The sequence below is a fragment of the Typopeltis vanoorti genome, chromosome 9 (genome assembly GCF_054136105.1).
Source record: "Typopeltis vanoorti isolate ZY-2024b chromosome 9, IOZ_Tvanoo_1.0, whole genome shotgun sequence".
In the NCBI taxonomy this organism is placed as follows: Eukaryota; Metazoa; Arthropoda; class Arachnida; order Uropygi; family Thelyphonidae; genus Typopeltis; species Typopeltis vanoorti.
The window spans coordinates 134877507-134902307 of NC_143557.1; the positions used below are offsets into that span (position 1 = coordinate 134877507).

Here is a 24801-nt window from a genome sequence, read left to right on the forward strand (position 1 = left end):
CAGGTCACAGGTTTGAATCCTGCATGTGGACAATGGATGTTTGTGATCATCTTTAGATGGGAAATGAATTTCACTGCCTGGTGTGAGACCACTGCCCTGCTTATTGGAGGCCTGAAAAGTTCCATGTTTGGTCTCTAGGGCAGGATTTCTGGACTATGTAAAAATAAATAAATTACAAATATATAATTTTATCATTTATATAATATTGATAAAAAAAATCCTTAGCACACCCACAGTACAAATGTTCTATAGGTTTACTAATAATCTTTGTGTGTGGGAACCATATAAAAAATATTAAAAAATTCCCAACCAAATCTTCAGCGATCCACAATGCTATGAAAAAATAAAATAAAAAAATTATAGCAAACTTGTATGGACCAAAGGAATAGCTTATGTTTTTTTATACAGCAATATACCTCTGAAGTTTGTTTACAGTGGTATTTACTGTAGTATGAATTGACTGTATTCCTCTGATCCATACAAGATGACTGTACTTTATGCAGGTGACATTACACAAATAAATTGTGTATAAACAGATTTTTGGAAATTACTGAGAGAGACAGTGTACTTAGGTCTTTGACATAAGTACACTTAATTGGGATTCCAAGTTAGTGTTTCCAATCATCAGAATGTCTTCATATCTTTGAAAATGCCTTTTCCGAGTTATCAAATTTGAATATAAATAAATATATACTAATATTCACCAATGTAAATTTGTGAAACAAGTGACTTTTTATAAGACTTACAGAATTAACCACTATCAAGTTTCTAGCCAACTTGTCATCTGCCCATTAAGTTTAATAACACTGGACAACACACAATTTGCCTCTGAAACGAAAATAACGATTCTTTACTAATTTCGATGTGTTGAACACGAAAATTCAGCCACGTTGATTACTGTGCACAGATTTGGTCACCTGAGTTTCTTGGGAATTGGGAGGTGGTAGGAAGGATTCAGAGACGAGTGACCAAGCTGGTGACAGGTCTGTGGAATGTTCCCTATGAGGACAGATTGTGTGTGGGTTGCAGAGTTTAGCTGACAGGCAGAAGAGAGGGGGATACTATAAGATTGACACAGAAGAAATTTTCCAATACATATGGAGTAGTGGAAAACACTTGGAAACTGCCTAAGAGTGTGGTTAGTAAGGGTGTGTGGACTAGATTCTTTTCTTGGAGAGTGGTGAATGAGTGGAATGGATTGCCCAAAGTGAGCACCTCAACAGCGAATAGGTTTAAGGAGATGTATGATAGGTATTGTGTTAATGAATGCTGGGTCTCATGCGATGAGTCTTTTGACTCCATGGATTGCCCATATAAATATAAATAATAATGCGATTAAAAAAATGTGTAGCACTGAGTGGCAGTGTGCAGTGATGAAAGTGCAATATGGTTACACATCGCATCAGAACAGCCATACACAATGCACAAACAAATGAGTATGACTGCATCACATGAACACTACTCAATGGATAGTAAAGCAACAATTTCACAATTCTGTCATGAAATTCATTTAAAAACCCATCCTTAACTCAGACTGTAGTTTGCTGACCCCTGGTCTAGACTAAAACACAACTGACAGACAGCATTAACTACTGTCAAGTTTCTAGCCAACTTAACAATTTTGATTAAGTTGGCTAGAAACGTATTAAGTTTAATAACACTGGACAACACACAATTTGCCTCTGAAATGAAAATAACGATTCTTTACTAATTTCGATGTCTTGAACACGAAAATGACAAAATCTGTTGATTGGTTCTTGTTTAGGAGAGACTCAGTCCACATTGCATACATAGGTATCATTTGGCAATACTGTATGTCAATCTCCTGATTGCAACATTTAGCCAATCATACACAACCCCAGGAGCTACAGGAGCTATTGCATCATTGCCTGATGCAGTGCAGTTGTCATGACATTGCTGTCGTAAGATGATACAACTATTAGTATAAAATGAAGTTTTGTAGGGTGAGCAAGTGTTCGTGCAACTTCCTGGGCTACACTCCCATTTACTCCTGCATCATAAGTACTACACAAGTGATCTCTGCAGTGTAAATCCAGCAGTAGTGATGCCTCGTACTTATGTTAGTACTGCAAATAACTGTTACATTTGTGGGGAAGTGACGTTTACAAGCCAGAAAAAGGCCATTACTCTGTTAGTGAAAAAGGTGTATGAACTTTATTTCAGATGTAAGATCGGGGACCAGGAAAAAGCCTGGGCTTCACACATATATGCTGCTGTATGTGTACTAGAAATCTCCTAATGCTGTTTGTTGCTCCTGTGATCTGGAGGGAGCCAAGCAATCATGCAAATGACTGCTACTTCTGCATGGTACCACCTGTTTCAGGAGGCATCATGAGGAAAAAGAAGTGGACAATAGCATACCCAAATATATATACCACCTGCTCTTGGACCTGTTCTGCATGGCAAAGGAGTTCCCGAATCTCCAAAAGAATTTTCCATCGATTCAGAGGTGAACCAATGTTGAGTTCTCATGAGCCTTCAACATTTAACGATAATCCATTTGTCGGCCACGGTGTGTCATCTGTACCACACATAAGAATAACTAAACAATCTTGTTCATGATTTGGAGCTGTCCAAGGCCATAACAGAGTTGCTGGGATCAAGACTTCTACAATGGAATCTTCTCAATGAAAATGTCTGAGTGACTTCATTATGCACTCGTTATGAGCAGTTTGCGCCTTACTTCCGAAAGGAAGATGACCTTGTGTTCTGCCATGTTGGCTGACTGCCGTTGGACACTCACTACAAATGATCCTGAGCAGTTATACAAGCAAAAGGAAAAGCGACGTTGGATGTAAAAATGGACATTTCCAGTATATGTGATGTGTGTTACTGTATTATATTATATAAGAAACTATTGTGGATCTCAAAAACTGCTTGGGGGAGACCACACTCCTACCAGGCGCATCCCCCGGGTGGCAGATGGGGGAAACCCAAATGGGTTGCTCTGAATAAAGAATAAAGAGCTGTGGACCAAAGGATGTAGCAGAGGCATGGCAAGCTGGCTACATTATTATGCCAATAACTTTCATGAGCCAGAGAAAGTCTACAAACCGAGATATTGCTACTGCGTACGGGACAACTGATGTGCCTACTCAAAGACCACATAGAGTAGGTGAGAAATCAGCAATGTGGTCAGCCAAGGATGTGAAACACATAGCCACCCTCAACATAAGATCATTATACCGACCTGGAAAATTGCAATTAGTCCAGGAAAATTAAAAAGTCTGAAATGGAATATTTTAGGTTTATCAGAGACACATTGGTGCGGAGATGGATTCATGGAATTACCATAAGGAAGACTATACTTCTCAGGAAGAAAAGATAACATACACAGAGGAGTTGCATTATTAATTGAGAAGAAACTTACACACTCAGTAATTGAAATAAAACCAGTATCTCCTAGAATAATCACAGCCAAAGGTCGAGCAATTAAAATAATCCAAATATATGCACCAGACAGTAACCATTCAGAGGAAGAAATAGAAAATTTCTATGAAGAACTACAATGGGAAATAGAGAGCTCATGATTGTGATGGGGAAATTTGGATACGGAGAGCTTAATGACAGAGGAGAACAATTACTCCACTTCTGTAAAGCAAACGATCTAATGATTATAAACACATTGTTCTATCAACGCCCTAATAATAAATATACACGGACATCCCCAGATGGTAATATAAAGAACTGCATAGACTATATCATCATAAACAAACAATGGAAAAGATCAGTAAATAATGTATGAACATTAAGAAGCTTTGATTTCGACACTGACCACAAAATATTAACTGCCAAAGTGAAGATAAAATTCAACAGGAAAAACAATATCAGAAAAGAAGAAAACATCAACCTATCAAAACTAAAAGATAGCTCAAGCAGAAGTCGATTTTTAGAACAGATGTGCTTGAAATTAAAACCCTCCATCTTCCAGAACAGCGGAAAATACTGGGAAGAAGGAAAAGAAACAGTGTTATCAATTGCAAAAGACACTCTAGGTACCAAACCCAAAATAAACAAACAGTGGATAACCCAAGAAATCGTAGCTACAATAGAAGAGAAAAGAGAGGCCAAGATACTTGTAAACCAACAAAACAATGAAGAGAATAGAGAAAAATGGTTAGAAGAAAAAGCTAAGAAATGCCAAGAAGCATACCAACAAAACAACCTAAAAGTTTTCCATGACACTATTAGAGAAATTATAAAGGAATTCTCAGCAAAAGCAGTAACAATGATAAATGACAAGATGACTGAAACCGGGAATATTGAAAATATACAGAAAAATCTGGTCAAACCATTTTAAGACTATCTTTCACCAAGGAAAAACTACAATGCCAACAATAGAATAAAATAACGACCACCCAAAAATTTTACAAGAAATTAGATACACAATAAAACAGATGAAAAACAATAGAGCACCAGGCATTGTTACTATCCCTACTGAACTGTGGTCATATGGAGGCAGCACATCAATAGAATATTTAACAACCCTATTCAATAAAATACTACAAACAGGAGAGATCCCAAATGACTAGAGAACTGGAAAGATCATCCCAATATACAAAAAAGGAGACAAAAGAGACTGAAGAAATTACAGACCAATCAATTTACTCTCCCACACCTATAAAATATTTGTAAGAATTATACAAAATAGATTAAAAAACACCTATGAAGAAATGATAGGCATAGAACAAGCTGATTTCCGAGGAAACTATTCAACAATAGACCAAATTTTCACATTGCACCAACTAGCAGAGCTCAGCTGGGAAGACCATAAAGAACTATATTGTTGTTTTCTGGACTTTAAACACGCGTTCGATAGCATCAGCAGAGAAATCCTTAAAGTTCTACTAGAAAGAGCAATAGACAAATAGAGTACTATTATATAAGACAAATGTAATAATTAAAAAAGGACACACAACAGAATCCATAGAGATCCAAAAAGGAGTAATGCAAGGATGCACATTATCCCCATTCCTATTCAACATATATCTAGACGAAGTTGTAAAGAAGGCAATAGACAATGAGCCTGGAACCAATGTCAACAGTTTAAACATAAATAATATCAAATATGCAGATGATCTTATCCTTATTGCAAAAACCCCAAATGAACTACAAAGGTTGATAAACAAGCTAAACGAAACCTGTAAAACATATGACATGACAATAAATATATCATCATCAAATTCCTGCCATGTACCCTCAAGGGGGTGTACAGGATATGATAGTACTACATGAAAAATTTACATCATTACTAACTTCCTATCTACAATTTTCCTCCAGATCAGTCTGTTACTTGTCAAGACCCCAATATTATCAGATCTTATATTTCTGTCATTTAAGGCACTTTGTACCCTATCAAACCACCTATATCTTGGTCTTCCTCTGGGTCATTTTCCTGCCAACCTGGCAGAGAACACTTGTTTTGCCAATCTTTCCTTGCCCATTCTGTTTAAATGACCATACCACCTGAGATTAGCTCTGCTAACGCATTCCTGGATGCTGACAATGTCAAGTTCTTTCCTAATATCTTTCCTAATATAAAAGGCGTGGACAGATGGCATCAATGGCAATATCATATTAAAAATATGATATTGCCATTGATGCCATCTGTTCACGCCTCTAATCTTTCTCAGGATTCTCATATCTGCGGTCTCTAGTCTTTGGTCAAGTGTTTCACTTCTGACCCAGCTCTCAGATCCATAAGTTAAAACTGGTTTGAACACTGTCTTGTATACAGCTAATTTAGTGTTCCGACTAATTTCTCTCTTATTCCATATGAATTTATTCAGTTGACTTCTTATTATACCAGCTTTATGGATTCTGTTGTCTATTTAATTTACCATCTTCACTAAAAATCGTGCCTAAGTAGGTGAAATGTTTTACTTGTTCCACAGGTTCTCCATTCACAACACAGTTGACATTTTAACAATTCTACCTATTTTCATTGTCTTTGTCTTTTCAATGCTGACTTTCATACCATATCTATTACAGCAGTTATTCAATTTATTCAGGTAATCTTACAAACTTCTAGTGGATTTATTTAGAAGTATAACATCGTCCGTATAAAGCAAAGAGCTGACATTAACATCTCCAATTCTGATATCATGTTTAATACCACTTTCTTTCATAATGTGATCCATATAGATAATGAATAACAGAGGGGATAATGTACATCCTTGTCTCACACCAGATTTAACATTAAACCATCTTCCTGTACTTCCTTCAATTCTAACTGCTGACTTACAACTCAAATAAAGACTAAGTATTGCTTGATATAATGCTCCATTGACACCATATAACTGTAGCATATTGAATAGCTTCTCTCTTGGCACCTTATCATATGCCTTTTCCAGATCTACAAATCTTAAATAGAGATCTTTGTTATATTCCCATGATTTCTCCACTATTTGACAAAGCCAAAGCAAAGAAACCATTTTCTTCTTCCTCGTGTTATGTATATATCCTGCTTGGTGCAGGGTCCGCTATTTTACGTGATGCAATTTTAAGCGATCCTGTAACCAGCTTGTTGCAGAGTCTGACATTGGGAAGAAATGTATTTATGTCTGTAGACATCTATTCATGGTGCTAGTTTGCATATTTTGAGGGACAAAAAACCTGAGTTACCCTGAGAAAAAAGCCTCCATCTCTGTAACTCAGCTTTAGTCAAAAGAGACCAGATAAAGATTCCTCACGTCATGGATGGGAATCTAACCCAAGTCTTCGTCTATACTGATGGAACTACAGAGGCTCTTCCATAGCAAAGAAACATTATATTTTGCTAAATCCTATCCAGAACGTAACAACTTTGGCCTTTGAATATATTTCAAATAAGTCATCTCACTCTGCTTCAAAGTCAACATTCTTTCTAAATAAAGAATCTTGTTCTACCTCAGTAGATTTCAATGTAAACAATTATCTGAAAATTTACCCTGCTTCAGAAAGTTATCCATGAAGATAAACACTTTAGAGTAAACTTTGACTTTACAGTTCTCTAAACAATCTATTATGAATTTGGTTTCTTTCTTTGTCTGAACAATACAGTATTCTTCTTATCTTCAGTATTGTCTTCTTCTTCTTCCTAACATGGAATATAGGCCATGTGGCCTGTTCTGGTCTCATGCCATCTCTTTCTTGGTCTTCCAATTCTTCTTTTTCCACTTATTTTGTATCTGTATAATATTTTTGGTAGTCTGCTGTTGTCCATTCGATTTAAATGTTCTAGCCATTTTTGTTTATACTGTCTTATGTAGTAATTAATTGGTTTGATTTTTAGGGATTGTAAGATTTCTTCATTTGTTTTGTGGTCCCACTTGGTATATCCAGCTGTTTTTCTGAGGAACTTCATTTCTGCTGTTTGAATTCGTTTTTCATCTTTCCTTTTCATGGTCCATGTTTCGCTTCCGTATAGTAGAGTTGGTTTTGACAAGACATTATATAGTCTGATTCTAGTGTGTTTTTGTACCAGGGATGGCTTAAATATACTATTTATTATGCCATTTACTTTGACAAAGTTTGATATTTTAGTGTCTATGTCTTTTTCTTCTTTGTATGGTAGATCACATCCCAAGTATCTGAAGGTGTTTACTTGTTCTAGTATTTTATTATCTATCATTATTTTACTTCTTATTGGGTTTTCTCCTTTGAATGCCATTATTTTTGTTTTTTCTTTGGATATTGTCATATTATATTGCTTTGAGATATCATTTAATGATCTTTGTAAGTCATCTTCTGCTGTAGCTAATACTATTTGATCATCTGCAAATAGTAGTGTATCTATCTTCATTTGCAGGGTCATTTGTATACCAAATGGGTTATACTGTTTCCAGATTGTTAATATTTCATTTATATATATATTGAAAAGCAGAGGTGAGAGGGTACATCTTTGTCGTACTCCTCTTGATATATCTTTCCATTCTGAGGTGTGTTCTAATTTAACTGCTATTTTATTTCCTGTATATATTTCAAAAGTTGGTTTGGTATGTTTAAATTGGTTAATATTTTAAACAATTTTTGTCGAAAGCTTTTTCATAATCAATAAACGCCACGTGTTTCTTTTTGAAATTCTCTTCTCTTTTCTATTAATAATTTTAAAGTAAAAATTGGATCTATGCAGGATCGGCCTTTTCAGAAGCCATTTTGTTCTTCTAGTAATTTGTTTTCTACAATGCTGCTTAGTTTCTTTTTTAATATTCCTGCATATATTTTATATCCTGTATTCAGCAGGCTAATTCCCCTATAATTATTGCAATTGTCTTTATTTCCTTTTTTTATAGATTGGGATGACCAGTGCTCTTTTCCAGACATCCAAACCATATTAAAAAATTTCAAGTCTTTCATTAAATTTTTCACCTGCATTTTTGTATAGTTCTATATTTATATTGTCTTCTCCTGGCGTTTTCCTATTTTTCATCTTCTTTATTATATTTTTCAGTTCTAACATTGTGATATTTTCTATTTTAGGCCATTCTTTGTCTTATGAAATTTTAATTCATTGTTCTCATCTGTCCAGAGATTTTGGAAATAGGTCACCCATTTTTCTAAATCTGTTGTTTGTATTTTTATCTTTTCTTTTATTTCTTTATTCATGTATTTTATTACTTTATAGGTTTTGGGTTGTGGCTTAAATAAATCCTTTTCTAGTATTAAGTATAAATTTCTGGGAAAATTCCCATGCTACTCCTCTAAAACACTATTAATATAATTAACGGCTATTTTAGCCTGTTTTTGTTTAGGAGCGTCCCTTGTATTTAATACATTGGCTAACATAACTCAAAAGGGGTATGTACATATTTTAGGGCATTACGGGCGAGTGTAGAAGGCAATTATGGCAGAATAAAAAATGTGGAAAAATTATGTACATACCTTGACTTTGGTTTAAAGATGCCTTCTGTCCTTTTCTAGTTCTGTTACGAAATTGTTCCATCTTTCTCTATGTATTTTCCTTACTTCTCGTTTTGCAATTGCACTATTTCTTTTATACTCTATTTCTGCTTCTATTGTTTTGGAATTTAGCCATTTCTGGTAACTTGGTTTTTATTATATTTTCTATTTCTTTGTTCCAGTCTCATAGTCCTCTTTTTCTAATCCATTTGTGCTTTATTCCTAAGCTTTCTGTTGCTGCTTTTGTGAGAATTTGTTTCAAATTTTCCCATTCATCTTCTATGTCACTTGATTCAGGTGTGGTTTCTGTTTTTAAGTTTGTGCATTTTTGATATTGTAGTCTAACTTGAGGATCCTGTAATGAAGAAATTTTGTAGCTTGGCTGGTAAGAATTTTCAATTCTATGTGTTTTTAGCCACTTTGGTTTAAAACGAATTTTTGCTGATACCATATAATGATCAGAGTTTAATTCAAAGCCTCGATATGCTCTTACGTCTAAAATTAACTCCGCTAATTTAAAATTTGTGATAACGTAGTCAATTACTGATTTGTATCCTTTGGCTGACCAAGTATATTTATGTATTTCCTTGTGTTTAAATATTGAATTCATTATTCTCATATTATTATAAATGACAAAATCGCGCTATCTGCAACTATTTTGATTACATGTATCTTCACCAAATTTACCTATGTTTGTTTTGTATTTTTTGTTTCCTATTCTGGCATTTAAATCTCCTGCAAGCAGTAAATAGTCAGTTTTGTTTGTTTTATCTATGGCATTCTGTAATTCTTTATAAAATATATAACTGTCTTCTTCTTTTCCCTCTTCTGGTGCATATGCACCAATTATTGTTATGTGGCCTCTTAATGTCTTGAGTCTAATTTCTATTAGTCTTTCATTCAAATAGTTGTAATATACAATATTGTTCTTTAGGGATTTATGTACCATAATCATTATACCTGTTTTTGCTCTTCTTTTTTTTTACCCCACTGTAGATTTGTATATAGTTGTTTGTTTCTTTTGTACCTTTTTGTTTTTTCTTTGTTTATGTTAGCTTGGTTTAGTTGTTTATCAAGTTCTTCTTCTTTGTGTGCAATGCTTCTCACATTCCATGTTGCAATCTTCATTATGTGTTCCTTTTTCCAATTTCGTTTACCATTTCCTGGGTTGTGGTCTTTTCCCTGACAGTCCGTCTGGCTTTTCTTTGCATGAAACTTGAAAGTATTTTGAATTTCCCCAGGGTAGGTTACTAACCTGTCGCTGGGTAAGTCCAGTGGTAGGGCTGCTACCTAATGCCTCTGGACAGGCAGATCTAACAGCAATTACTCTGTTAGGGTGTTAAGGTTATACCGCCCATACTCGGTCGCCAGTGCCTCGTTTGTACTTTTAGAACAGGATGGACCACGGGAAGGTGAGGTTGACATTTGAGTGGGAGAGGCTATGTATTGCGCTTCACCACCCCTCACTATTCTGTAATGTCACATTATTGTGAAGAAAACAATTTAGAAGAAAAAACAACTCTCCGTCTTGGGACAAACACAGAGTTAAATAAACAAAACACTAGACAAACTAGTAGTGGAATTTGCTCTTTCCAAACTTAAGCTACTGTGTATCCTTTTAAAACAAGAGAAGAACAATGTTAGAGGCCTTCTAAAGTTTTATCCTTTGGTGGTGGGTTGTACACCATTTGAAAGAAATGAATACTTTCAGATAAATCTGTAGGTCTCTGAATACATTTCTATAACTCTTCCTCATCTCTAAACAGGAACTCCTATTCTCATTCTAGTTTCCACAGCAACATTAAACAAACAGCTGTTAATTATTATTATTATTATCCTGGGCAACTCAAAGGAGTCGACAGACTCATCGAGGGAGGCCCTAACATCATGTCAAGAACAACTATTCTACATTGACACAGTATCTATCATACCTTGCCTTGAACTCATTCATGGTCGTAGCACCCACAACAGACTCTGGCAGCTTATTCCACTCATTCACTACTCTCCAAGTAAAAAACCTAGCTCTAAAACCCTTGTTAACCATATTCTTACCCAGCTTCCATGCATGGCCCCTAGACCTCTCACCACCAGTCCTATTTTCAAAAATATCTTCTGAATTAATCTTATAGAAACCCTTCAGTAATTTGAATGTCTCAATCATATCACCCCTTTTCCGCCTATCGACCAATTTTTGCAACCCACAAATCTTCAACCTATTCTCATAAGGTTCATTCCACAGACCTGCCGTCATCTTGGTCACTCGTCTCTGGATCCTCTCCACTTCCTCCCCATCACGAAGAAACCCTGGCACCCATAACTGGGCACAGTAGTCCAGATGGGGTCTTATCAAGGCTCAATACAGAGGAACAATAACTTGTTTGTCTCTGCATGTTAAAGTATTTTTCAGAAGCCAAGTGATTTGATGAGCTCATTTAGCCACTTTTGCAATGTGTCCCCTAAACTTCAATTCCCTATCCACCAACACTCCCAAATCCCTGGCCTTATCAATCTCCTGGAGTACTGTTCCACCAATGCGTTATACTGCTGCTATTCTTTTCACCCCAAAATGCATAACCTTACACTTTGCCACTTACATTGACATCCATTTTTCTTAGCCCAGTCCTCCAAACTATCCAAATCATCCTGTAAAATTTTTGACATCCTGTGCACTCATAATTGCTCTACCCAACTTTGCATCATCAGCAAACAAGTGAACACTTCCTCTCAGATCCTTTCCTATATCATTGATGAATAAATTGAAAAGTAGTGTTCCAAGAACAAAGCCCTACGGCACACCACTAGTCACAAGCTGTCGTTTAGACTCAACTCCTGAATAAACCAGCTCTCCATCAACCACCCTCCTATCCATCTCACCAACCCTATATCCATCCCCATCTGCTCCAGTTTACTGATTAGGGTTCCGTGTGGTATCCTGTCAAAGGCCTTGGCAAGGTCCAGTAGAATCACTGTAAACCCATTACCCTTATCCAGTTCAGCCGTCACTGTGTTATAAAACGTGAGCACGATCTACCCTTCACAAAACCATGTTGTCCCCCAATACAATATCCCATTTTCATCTATCCAATCCTGTATTCTTTTCTTGACTAATTTCTATAAGACCTTGACAACAATTCCTGATATGCTAATCAGTCGGTAATTTACAACAGCAATCTTGGAACCACCTTTATGCAGTGGAACTATTTTCCCCTCTTTCCACCCCCTCGGGACTAACCCAGACACGAGACTCAAATTAAACAAAATGGTCAAGGGTACTGACAATTCTTTAGCTGCTTCTTGTACGACACGAGCTGGTATACCATCCAATCTCACAGATGTATTGACATTGAGGTTATGCAATAGACTACTCACCTCCACTTCATTCATCACAATTCCCGTATAATCTACTGGTTCATTCTTTTTTCTGCAATGTCACCACCTGGATGATATATTCTTGCAAAGTGCCCACTCAGTAACTCAACTATATCAACTGATTCAGTTACCTCCCTACCATCGGCATTCTTTAAAATCATTCTGCCATGTACATTTTTCCTTTTATTTGCAACATATCGAAAAAACTGTTTAGGATTCTCTTTAGCCTGCATGGCCAATGTTCTTTCGTAATCCATTTTTGCTTTTCTTACCACACTCGTTACCCTTCTGGCCTGCCCTTTATACCGTTCATCTGCCTGCTGGTCATCTTTCTCCTTAAATTCCCTCCATAGTTGTTTCTTTTTTTGCAGCTCAAGCTTAATGGTGTTATTCATCCATTTAACCCCTACTTGATTTATTATTCGGACTCTAGGTATACAGTCAGCCATTGCTTCATGCAAACACTTCTTTACTGCCTCCCATGCACTATCAACTTCTAGTCCTTGCAGTTGTGCATGCCATGGCATGTTAACTATCTCATTCTGATTTCTTGTCCTTATTCGCTTGGGCATATTATACTCATTCATACGTTCAACTGCCTCCCTAAGGTCTGTATATCTACCCCCCCCCCTTAATAAATCTAGTTTCCCTGATTTTGCACATCCACTACATTCAGCAACACTTTTTCAAGTCTCCTTACGTCTTAGCCATCCATGTTATATAGATCCTTTCGCCCATCGAACTCACTCCACACGTCCACAAATTCCACACCACTCGTCATACATAACCCATGCATAAATTCATTTGCAATTATGGCCCTCCTCTTAAACACTTTACTGTCATACCGCGGCAAAAGACTAATCATCCTAACTCTCTCACTCTTTTCTTTTGCTACCTCAAACAATTTATTCAGGTCCTCTATCATTTCCATTTTATCACACCTTTCAAATCATTTCATTCGTACCTGCCACAACAATCATTTCTTTCACCCTTTTCTTTTGCTCTCTAATAGACTCAGTTACATCCTTTATGGTCGCACCAGGTTGGTACGATTTTGTCAAATCCTCTACTAACACACCTCGTACTAACGAGTCTCCATACAGCAATCTCTCCTTCATTTTGTTTACGTTCACACTCATATGTTTATTTTTCCTATCATACTTTTTATTATTGGCTGGTACACTCAGTCGACTTTTGTTCATACGCTCTAGCTGCTGCTTTGCCCTTTGTATCGCTCCGCTCAACAACGCGATCTCATTCATTACATCTATCTCATCTTTTTTATTCTCTGTAAAATCATTAATTTGCCCTGAATTAATACCATCATTCACACTTTCTACATTCACACCCTCACATTCGTACCTGCCACAACAATCATTTCTTTCACCCTTTTCTTTTGCTCTCTAATAGACTCAGTTACATCCTTTATGGTCGCACCAGGTTGGTACGATTTTGTCAAATCCTCTACTAACACACCTCGTACTAACGAGTCTCCATACAGCAATCTCTCCTTCATTTTGTTTACGTTCACACTCATATTTATTTTTCCTATCATACTTTTTATTATTGGCTGGTACACTCAGTCGACTTTTGTTCATACGCTCTAGCTGCTGCTTTGCTCTTTGTATCGCTCCGCTCAACAACGCGATCTCATTCGTTACATCTATCTCATCTTTTTTGTTCTCTGTAAAATCATTAATTTGCCCTGAATTAATACCATCATTCACACTTTCTACATTCACACCCTCACAGTTCTCTGGTACAACCTCGCCATTTCTTATCATATCACTATTTTCTTCATTCTGAAGTGTGACAAAAATATCACACTCATGACCTGAAATACACTTTAATTTCTCATTTCACAGATAGTACACTGAATCATCTCCTTTATATTACCGTTATTGAATAAAGATGGCGAACCATCATTACTGGCCACCATTTTCCTTCGTATGGGAGCCATACTTACTTCTAACGTATTTTATCAAATTTTAAAATGAAACACCAAAAACCGACACACTAAGATATGCAAGGCAAACAAAACTACGTAATATTCGAGTAAATCTATCAACGATAACTTAAAATAACACTTATCTTATCAGGAGCTCTCACAAACACAAATGACTACGAATCCCTCTAGCGGCAACCATGAACTGAAGCCTCAATATCTGCACAAGCTTCAAACTGCTGGTATAACTCAATGGTACTCTCCTTGTATGAGTAGAACAAAAATTTTCAGGTAAGAAAGACAACATTATGATACAGTTTCACTTTATTAAAGTAAAATTTTTGTTCTACTCATACAAGTAAAGTACCATTGAGTTATACTAGCTGTTTGAAGCTTGTGCAGATATTGAGGCATCAGCTCAGCTAATTAACAGCTGTTTGTTTAATGCTGTGGAGACTGGAATGCTAATTTCTCTATCTGCTAGCCAAAATGTAGTGCAGTTCCTTGAAAATTGTCGATTCCATGCATAATCTCAATCGCCATTACGAAATGTTGCTGAAATTTAGCAATACTTTATAACAGGAAGTCACAAACTGTTTTAATAACTGTATTTTATAAAATGATTTATTAATATAATTCTTTATTCTCTTTGTGGAGATGAAGTAAAGTGAATTTAATGCAATAAATTGAAATTTCAAAACTATTACATTATTGTAAACTGCGATCGGGGGGGGGGGGAGAAATATGCATATAATTATAATTTCTTTCCATTTATTTTAAGATTGCTTAATATAATAAGTCACCTAATTTATATAGCTTAATATTAAGATTGCTTAATATAATAAGTCGCCTAATTTATATATTTAAAAAAAAAAAAAAATTAGTGTATCTGAATGAAAGAAAGTCATCAGGTATTCCACATATTTCTGTTCCTTGGAACCATCTCTCTCACCTGTCTTCACCAGACTGCAACCTTCAGCTGTTCAAGAAATGCATCAGCTTCCTTTTATCTTATTATCCCTTGATTACATGCAGGACTAATGTATTCTAATTTTTACAACCTTTCTGGTATGGGTCTGGTCTAAAATAAATTTATGCTTTTTTTAAATTTTTATTTTTGTTTTATTTTAATATAACTCTGATCTGACTTGAAATAAATTTTAAGGCAGATCAGAATGCTTATTTATTTTTTTAAAAGAACTTAACATTCAAAGTCTTGTTACTTTTTATTGCAGGTGCAACGGAAATATCAAGCATTGGTGAAAACACAGAGGCAACAATACAACATGAGATAAAAGAAAAAAGCCATTCCAGTAATAATACTTGAATCATGACATGCTGTGGATCATCCTTCCAGATGAAAGATCCTATCCAGTATCCACATTCCATGTAAATTAAAGTGCATGTTAAACTTGTTATTTATATATGGTTTAATAAATTTATGAAGTTTGTTGACTATAGTGTAAATTGTGAATAATTTATACTGATGAAAATAAATATTAAGGTGGTATGTATTTTATACTGACTTATTCATTTCTTGAAAGAATATGGCTGCAATTTTGTAATGTGATTTTTATTAGCTAAATAAGCGTTTTTTACTTTGAAGTAAACAAAACACTAGACAAACTAGTAGTGGAATTTGCTCTTTCCAAACTTAAGCTACTGTTTATCCTTTTAGAAAAAATGAAAGTAAATTTCAGATAATTTAACATACCTATAATTTAGTTAAGTGAAATAATATTAAAATTGCTTGATTTTGTTAGATACCATTATAGTCTCAGTATTTATTTATTTTTTCCTTTAATCACATGCATTACCAGTAGCAAAATGTGATGTGTTGGCAAGAGAACTTCAGCAGCCTAATTAGTCCATAAATGTATCGACTAATTAGGCTGCTTAACTACTTTTCTTTGAAAAGGTTATTTTAAGCCAGCTAAAAGGTAAAGGTACTTTTCAATAAATAAACTTTATCTACTATGGTTTAAACATTCTCTAATGCTTCTTAATATTGTAATTTTTTTAAAGGTTATGTTTACACCACTAAATTCTTTCCATTGACCAAAAAAAAAAAAAAAAACTTGATTCTTACCAGTAAACATCTCAGTACTTCTTGTTATAAGTGGTAGCAGTCCTTCCTTCTAGGATTAATTCTTCCTTTGTGATCAAAGAGTGTAATCTGTATGGTTTTGATATATTATTTCTGGAAACAAACTCAAAAACTTTTTCTTGTCATCACCATTCTACACTGTCTTTTTTTACTTCTAGCATGATCTCAGGATAATGCAAAAAGTACTAACTCTCATTGCTAGTAAAAATGCTCTTTAGGAAACCAGATTGACTATTTGTTTAAAATCTCTGCAAGCATCTAGTTGTCAAAGTTTTTCTTCCTCATGTAGTATGGAACAAACTTTGCATAAATAATTTTTTTCCTATGTCTCGGGTCATTATTAATAGGACCTTACTGATTAGTTATTCACATCTCACTTATTAGCATTCTTAGTGTTAGTAAACTGGATACTTTACCTGACAATGCCACAAGTCATTTTCAGCCATCCATTTCAAGGATCATGTTCAAAATATATGTTCATTTCCTAAGCTGTAAACGATTTCTGGGGGCAAGCTTTTCCCAGCTTTACACAAAATTGACTGGCTGTTCCACTATTTGATTACATAGTGCACAAAGGATATCCATACAAATAAAGCAACTTAAGGCCAACCAGGTTAGGGGTAGGAATGCTGATATCACATTTCTGTGTTCATACAATTTCCTACATTGAAAATAGATGGAATTTGTTTAAGGACCGTAGAGTACAGCCAAAAAAAATAAAGGATGTTGGAAGGAGAAGTTGAATACTGATGGAATAGGCCAAGTGCAGTACTACAAAAATTTTTAATTAGTTTAAAAAAGAATTAGCTGTATACAAGAATTGAAAACGGATCAAGACAAGGATGCATACTCTCATCATTACTATTCAACCTTTACAGCACAACTACAATGAAAAGATCTCTAGAAAAGTGGAATGGAGGCATTAAAATAGGTGATCGAACATTGAGTACAACAGTGGCCAACTGGATAGCATATCTATGTTAAAGATACCAAGCAATTTTAAACCTGGTTTTACTCCATTTTTTCCAAGTAAGCAAACAGACAAAATGTCAAGTTTGCGCCTGCAGTTTATGCAAGACTAGCTGATCCCACAGGTAGTGCAAGACCAAGGCCACTCGTGGTAAAAGTGGAGCAAGCTCTGATCACTAATCTTAATATTTACCCTTAATGCTAAAACACATCTCCACGAAGGGGATGTATGATGTTTTGTATTAAAGGCAAGGGGCCACTACCCAGACCAGTTTCAACCTTTATTGAGGTCTCATCAGTGGGAGCTAGGCTAGAAATACCAAGATTTAGTAATGCAGAGCTTGTAAGTATTTTACCAAAACAAGTTGCCATAAGGTGTTATAACCTTATTAAATAAAAATCTCGGAGGAGATATAGATGAAGAAAGTATTTTTAACTTGGGTAAAGATACCAAGCAATTTTAAACCTGGTTTTACTCCATTTTTTCCAAGTAAGCAAACAGACAAAATGTCAAGTTTGTGCCTGCAATTTATGCAAGACTAGCTGATCCCACAGGTAGTGCAAGACCAAGGCAACTCGTGGTAAAAGTGGAGCAAGCTCTGTCTGGGTAGTGGCCCCTTGCCTTTAATACAAAACATCATACATCCCCTTCTTGGAGATGTGTTTTGGCATTAAGGGTAAATATTAAGATTAGTGATCAGAGCTTGCTCCACTTTTACCACGAGTGGCCTTGGTCTTGCACTACCTGTGGGATCAGCTAGTCTTGCATAAATTGCAGGCGCAAACTTGACATTTTGTCTGTTTGCTTACTTGGAAAAAATGGAGTAAAACCAGGTTTAAAATTGCTTGGTATCTTTAACATAACTATACCCAAGTTAAAAATACTTTCTTCTTGGATAGCATATCTGTTCTCCAGTCGACAGGCTATGGGTTTAAATACGACTATAGGCATGGATGTTTGCAGATATCTTCTAGGTGCAGGTAGTCTATTCTCATTACCCAGAACTTCTGCAGGTGGTAGTCACACAAAAAATAAATCTGTGGATTGGTTGAACAAATTTCATCCTTCCACTCAATTTGTTTCTTACATCCTAGAACAAAAACAGTTCTCAATCTTTCCTTTATATCCTCCCTCATTTCCTGTAATACTTCTCAAAAGCTGAGTTTTGAAGTATAGCCTGATAACTCCTATCATCTTGCAAAATTTTCATTTAGTATCAAGTCCATCATTGGTATGGTAATAAATTACAGGAGGCAATTTATATAATTACATTATATATATATATATGTAAATGCTGGCTGGCTGGCTAAGTGGTTAGCATGTCCGCTCTTCAGCCAGAAGGCTGCAGGTTCGAATCCTGTCATCAGCATGGATGTTTGTGATTGTCTGTGAAAATACTGGTGGTGGTGGTCGGCAGTAGATGGTATTGGTGTAGATGAAGGTAGCTGCAGTTGGTGGAGTGGTGGAGCCGGAGAGTTATAGAGTAGGTACTCCCCCCTCCGATGAGTCTTCGGACTTCCTGGAGGTGTTATATAATAATAATAAAATATAAATGAATAGCAATACTCTGTGTGTAGCAGGACTACCTCTGAAAATTAAGAAAGTTGTTTCGTTTAAATTTGGTTTGTGAAGCAAAGCTTTATAGTTCTCTTTGAAAAGTTTTTCCATTAATAATCAATCTTTAAAACAGATTAGCCCACATACATACATTAAATTTGAGTGCATGTATGGCAGAGGTATGCTAAGTAAGACTTGACTTCTCGGGTTCAAAGTAATCCTAATCTTCCTGACTGATCAAAGTAAAAAAAAAAAAAAAAAAAAAAAAAATCAGCTAACGCCTTTTTATTCCCCATATACGGGGAGTAGACGAGGCCATTTAGCCCTATCTAACTTTTGGAGACTGAGTGGGCAGTTCAATCTCCGCTGGTACCAATCAGAGGTAGATGGCCCAAGGCTATCACTAATTAAGCGGTACTCAGTGAAGAGAGACGGCTCAAATGTGCCGCCATCTCGTGGTCCCTAACCCTAACACAATATATTTAATGTCTGAAATAATGTGGGTTCTACGGCCGATTTTCTTGAGTTTACAGGACGAAAAACCCGAGTTTCCGGGAGGAAAAACCTGCTTGCCCGTGCCAGAGATCGACTAACTCGGGAACCGGTCGAAAAAAGGCTTAGAAAAATTTCCTCTAGTCGCTGACTAGACTCGAAACCAAGTCTTCCTTCGTGCGGCTAAGCGCGGTGGTTGGCAAACGCCACATCCACTGAGCTACACAGGCTCTTACTGATCAAAGTAAGAAAAGCTATATACACTATCTGATCAAAAGTATCAGGACACCTACTCTAAACTGTAATCACACTTTCCAGTAGTGGACATTAACATGGGGTGTGTCCACCCTTTGCTTCTATGACAGCTCTAACTCTGCCAGGAAGACTTTCTACAAGGTGTCAGAACGTCTCTGGAGGAATGGCAGCTCATTCTTCCTGAAGAGCTGTAGCCCGAGCAGTTCGTGATGTGGGTCATTGGGGGTCTGGAGAGAAGTCGGCATGCTAATTCAGCCCATTGGTGTTCTATGGGATTCAGGTAATGGCTAGGGGCCAGCCAGTCCATTTCTGGAATGTTACTCTCCAGACTTTGCTTTATGGCAGGTAGCACTGTCATGCTGATATAGACAATAGTCATCACTGAGTTGATCTTCTACCATAGACAGTACGCAACGGGTCAAAATGTCCTTGTACCCTTCCGCATTTAGATTTCTGTGTAGTGTTACGAGAGGGCCAAGTCCATTCCATGGAGAACATTCCACACACTTGCAGGAATCATTCTCTAGGCATTTGCCACACCCATACTCTCCCATCGGACTGCCACATGGTAAAGTGTGATTCGTCACTCCAAATCACACATGTCCAGTGCCATCACTCTTTACACCACTGCAGGCGGAGATCAGTGTTCACAGGAGAAATGTTTGGTTTATGGGCAGCTGCTCGACAATGGAACCCCATTCCTCTTAACTCTTGAAGCACAGTCATGGTGCTGGCTGGACAGTTATAGTAGCACTGTGGAACTCTTGGGTGATTGTTTCACTCGATGTCTGGTGATTTCCATGAACCAACTTCTTCAATGCTCGACGGACCCTGTCTGTCATTAAACGTGGCCTACCTGACTGTGGTTTTGTTGTGCCTTCACATTTCCACTTCACAATCATGTCACCAACTGTTGACTTGGGCAACTTGAGGGTTGAAATGTCCATCAGATTCCTTACTGGTGTGGCAACCAATAACTAGTCCACGTTCGAAGTCACCGAGCTCCCTTGACCTACCCATTCTGCTTGTACTTCTTATCACTGAACAACACACAGCTCCGTACCTCCTCTTATACCGGAAAGTGAGGTAGTGACATCTAGACATCAGTTTATGAATTACAGAGGGATGTCCGGATACGTTGATGAGATAGTGTACATGTTGTCTTACAATGAATTCAGCTTGTTTTCAGAAGAACACAGAATGAAATCTAACTTGCAGTTAGGACAAAAGTAAACTTCTACACTCTAAAAACTTATCTACCAAAGTTGCTTTGGATATAAGAAATAGAAAATGAAAGATAAGAGAATGCTGATTATAGTTTCCTTTGATATAGACAAACTGTGGATGTGATACACTTTTAACTGTTGTTGTAAAAAAGCATTCTGCGGATTAAAGTTTCAGAAGAACTTAGCTTGTGGATAGAATAATTTGATATCGATATGGCTTCCTGTGTTCATTTTCTTTCTGTAGACCTCTTGGTCTACCATCCAATAACTCAATAACTATAAGAAGATAGTTATTGAGTTTTCAAAGTAAACTAAATGCTAAGATTAAAGATGCCAAGAAATTCTTATTTAATCCTTGATCCAAGTGTAAGCAAACAAACTTTGTGCATGAAGCATTTTCACCACTAGGCTACTTGTATATAGAGGTTAGTGGTATCACATTAATTACCTTAGTATCTCTTAATGCAAAGCATGTATTCTTTCTGGTGTGTATAATGCTATGCATTTTGGGAAGGACTACTATTCAGACTGGTTTCAACCTTTATTGAGTTCTCATCAGCGGGAACCAGACCCAGAAGAGATACCAAGATTGAAGTAACATAGAAGTCATATTTTCCCATATACAAATAGTGAAAAGGTGTCACACATTATTAAAATACACTGGATTACAGCTAGTTGAAAGTTTTCACTTAGTTATAAATTAAATTGAAGATGCCAAGAAATTATATTCTTGTTTAATCATTATCCAAGTGTAAGCAAACAAAGTTTGCATGTGAAGTATTTTCATGACTGGCACTTCCCATAATTGCATACTATTATACACACTCAAAAGGATGTGTGCTTTGAATTATGAGATACTAAGGCAAGTAATGCGAATTCACTAGCCTAGTCATGAAAATACTTTCAACAACTAAATGCTATGATGGATGGAACTGATGTAAAAATACTTGAATTGCTAATTGGGAATCACTCCAGATGACAAAAATATGAATATAATTGCATCCATAAAGAAAGTCTGACATTAAAAGAATTAATATATTACTCAAAGTTCTGCATACAGGAACTGAGGAGTAGAACCTATACCCATTTCCTCAACTTGTTTTTATAATTTATCTTGACATCTGAAATATTCTGCATTCTAGAAAATTCAAACAGTTTAAAAAATTTATGAAATCTTTAGCATTTGTATAGGTTGGGGTAACTAATTGCTAGGAAGTCCAAGAGGTCTAATGATGTAACTTATTTGTACTGGTATTAACAACATCGCACAAACTATTTTACAAAAAATAAGTTTATTAACTGGCTTATATTTCACTGGATTTCAAACCAGCACCTTCAAAGCATATGTTATAGTTTACATGCGACAATAAGTAAGTGAAACAATTCAAATTGTAACAGACAAAAGATCTAAAGTCCAAATTTTGACACTCGAATGTTGTAAAAAAAGAAATATTACAGCTGTGTAGGAGTTGATCACAGTCTCCCAAATTTTTGGCAAATTAATACAACCATACTTGTTCAGGTCAGGAAAATTTATTTTTATAGACATGGCTGATTCTAAAAATAATCTTTCTGATCTGTAATGACTTCTAAATAGCAGCATTGGTTTTCTTCTATCTAATCCTGTGTGAAGGGGTGTCCAAAGCATGGTCTGCCAGTCCTGACTTGCAGACCATGAATGTGTTAATAGTGAATATATATATATATATATATATATATATATATATATATATTTTTTTTTATGTTCAAGGCAGATGTTAACAGATCTTCCTCTGCCCATAGTAGGCCAAGTCACAAGGAACTTCATACATTTTAGGATATGCTAGAGGACAGAGTTGCAACTCTGATCCACTCTCCTTAGGAGTTGTTAATTTAACATGTGGTTTAAATGTGGTGCAAAGGCCATTTTTTACTAGTACTTTGGCTATTTTTTTTTTGATGTACCTCTGACAGAGGGAATGGGAATAGTAATGTTTTGTTCTTGTGTATTAGAGGAGGAAGAAGTAATGGTGCTATATAGTATTTTGTGAGAATTGTAGCTATTGGTGCAGATATTTAAGTTCTGTATCATTAGAACAAATTGCTCTGGCTCTGTAAGTATTTAGAATACTCTCACCACCGCAAGGAAGCAAGAAAGAAATCGTGTAACTCGGAACAGAGAAAATTTCCAGAAATGAAAGTAATAAGAAACTGAGTGTCGCGTATAAGACGCACCATTTTTCAGACCTATTTTCAAAGAAAAAAGTGAGTCTTATATGCCAGCAAATATGGTAGGTATAGAATTAAAATATCTAATATGCATTTGATTCAAATTATTATTTTATTTTTTTGCTCATAAAAATCAAAACCACAGGCAGGCCGGCTGCACAAAACCGTGGGCCGTGTTTTGGACAGCCTTGCTCTAGCATATCCTAGAGTGTATGAAGTTCCTTGTGACTGTGACTTGGCTTACTATGGGTAGACAAGATCTGTAACATCCACCTTGGAAACAAAAAAAAAATACATTCGCTACCATTATTAGGTCAGGACTAGCAGACCACTCTTTGGACACTACATAAGATTAGATGGAAGAAAATCAATGTTGCTCTTTAGAAGTCATTACAGATCAGAAAGATTATTTTTAGAATCAGCCATGGCTATGAAAAATTCTAACCTGAACAAGTATGGTTGCATTAATTTGCCAAAAACTTGGAAGAATGTTATCTTAAGATAACATTCTCCAACATAGCTGTAATACTTTTTTTACAACATTAGAGGATACCAAATTAGGACTTTAGATCTTTTGTCCATTACAATTTGAATTGTTTCACTCATTGTCGCATGTAAACTATAACATGCTGGTTTGAAATCCAGCTAAATATAAGCCAGTTAATAAACATCTGTTTTTATAAAATAGTTCATTTGGTATTGTTACTACTGTTAAAAATACGTTATGAAATACATTCAACACTTAAGCTTGACTGTTAGATAGGTCTAAGGATAGTTGTTAGTGAGTTAAACTCATATGTCGGGAATTCAATACAATCCATTATTGGTCTAAATCATAGGTTCCCAAAGTGGGTGGTACCTCCCCCCACCCCAGTGGGGCTATAGTGGGATCAGAAGCATTTGGGGGGCATTCAGGCGGTCTAGGAGTTGGTGGCTCTTTATAGAAGAAATTAATAATATATATTTAAAAATTAATTATTTTCGTGATTTTGTGATTAGATAATCATTTAAAATTTAAATATTGCATTTTAATTCATCTTATGCCCGTCTTACACGATCAATTTTTTTACCAATTTTCTATTTTAATTATTTAATCATTTGAAAATTTACCATGTCAGATAGAAATAGATGTCAATTTTCTATGTCGATGAGAAAATAGAGCATGTATATATGTGTGCATAATAGGGGGGGCATTACAAAATTTATGTCTTGCAAAGTGGGCGGTGGCCCGAAAAAGTTTGGGAACCTATGGTCTAAATGGACTACTAGTATGATTCAAACTCTTGTGAAATTAGCACAGTTTATGGATAAGAAAATTAAAAAAAAAAACTGGGCAATCTTTGAAATGCTTCCACTACTTCACACAGTTGTAATCATTTCATAACTTTCCAATGGCATTTCAGTTTAATGAAAAATTTTGTCTTCACATGCAGCTGTCACTGTAATGATACTAAAATAATGCATCAAAAAAAAAAGTAATAAAATCAACAATAACAATGATTTGCATGTTCAAGTGTTGCTAACTTGGGATGGGGGGGGGGATGAACTTAGGCTCTTAATTTTGATAACTGGAATAAAAATTATTGTTCAGTGAAGTTCAAGTCACAGATAGCCAGATCTGAACTCAGACAATGCCTTGATTCTTATCATGAACTGTTAGGTGAAAGGATATATACTATCACCTCAGATCCCCTTTATTTTTGGTCAAATTTGTGGATTTTAGAGATCAAATGCTGTCAGAATGTAACAACTAAGACCATGGACAATACTA

At 35.9% G+C, this 24801-nt stretch overlaps 1 protein-coding gene across 2 annotated transcripts in view; it reads left to right on the plus strand.

Annotated features, from left to right (window-relative positions):
- Positions 1-15734, plus strand: part of LOC150103591 (dysbindin-like) — a 128352-nt gene extending 112618 nt beyond the window's left edge. For both annotated transcript variants that reach the window (XM_090397904.1, XM_090397906.1), the window contains one exon: positions 15451-15734. In XM_090397904.1, the coding sequence (XP_090254030.1) occupies positions 15451-15542 (92 nt within the window). In that variant the 3' untranslated portion in view covers positions 15543-15734. The remainder of the gene's footprint in view (positions 1-15450) is intronic.
- The last annotated feature ends 9067 nt before the right edge of the window (positions 15735-24801 follow it).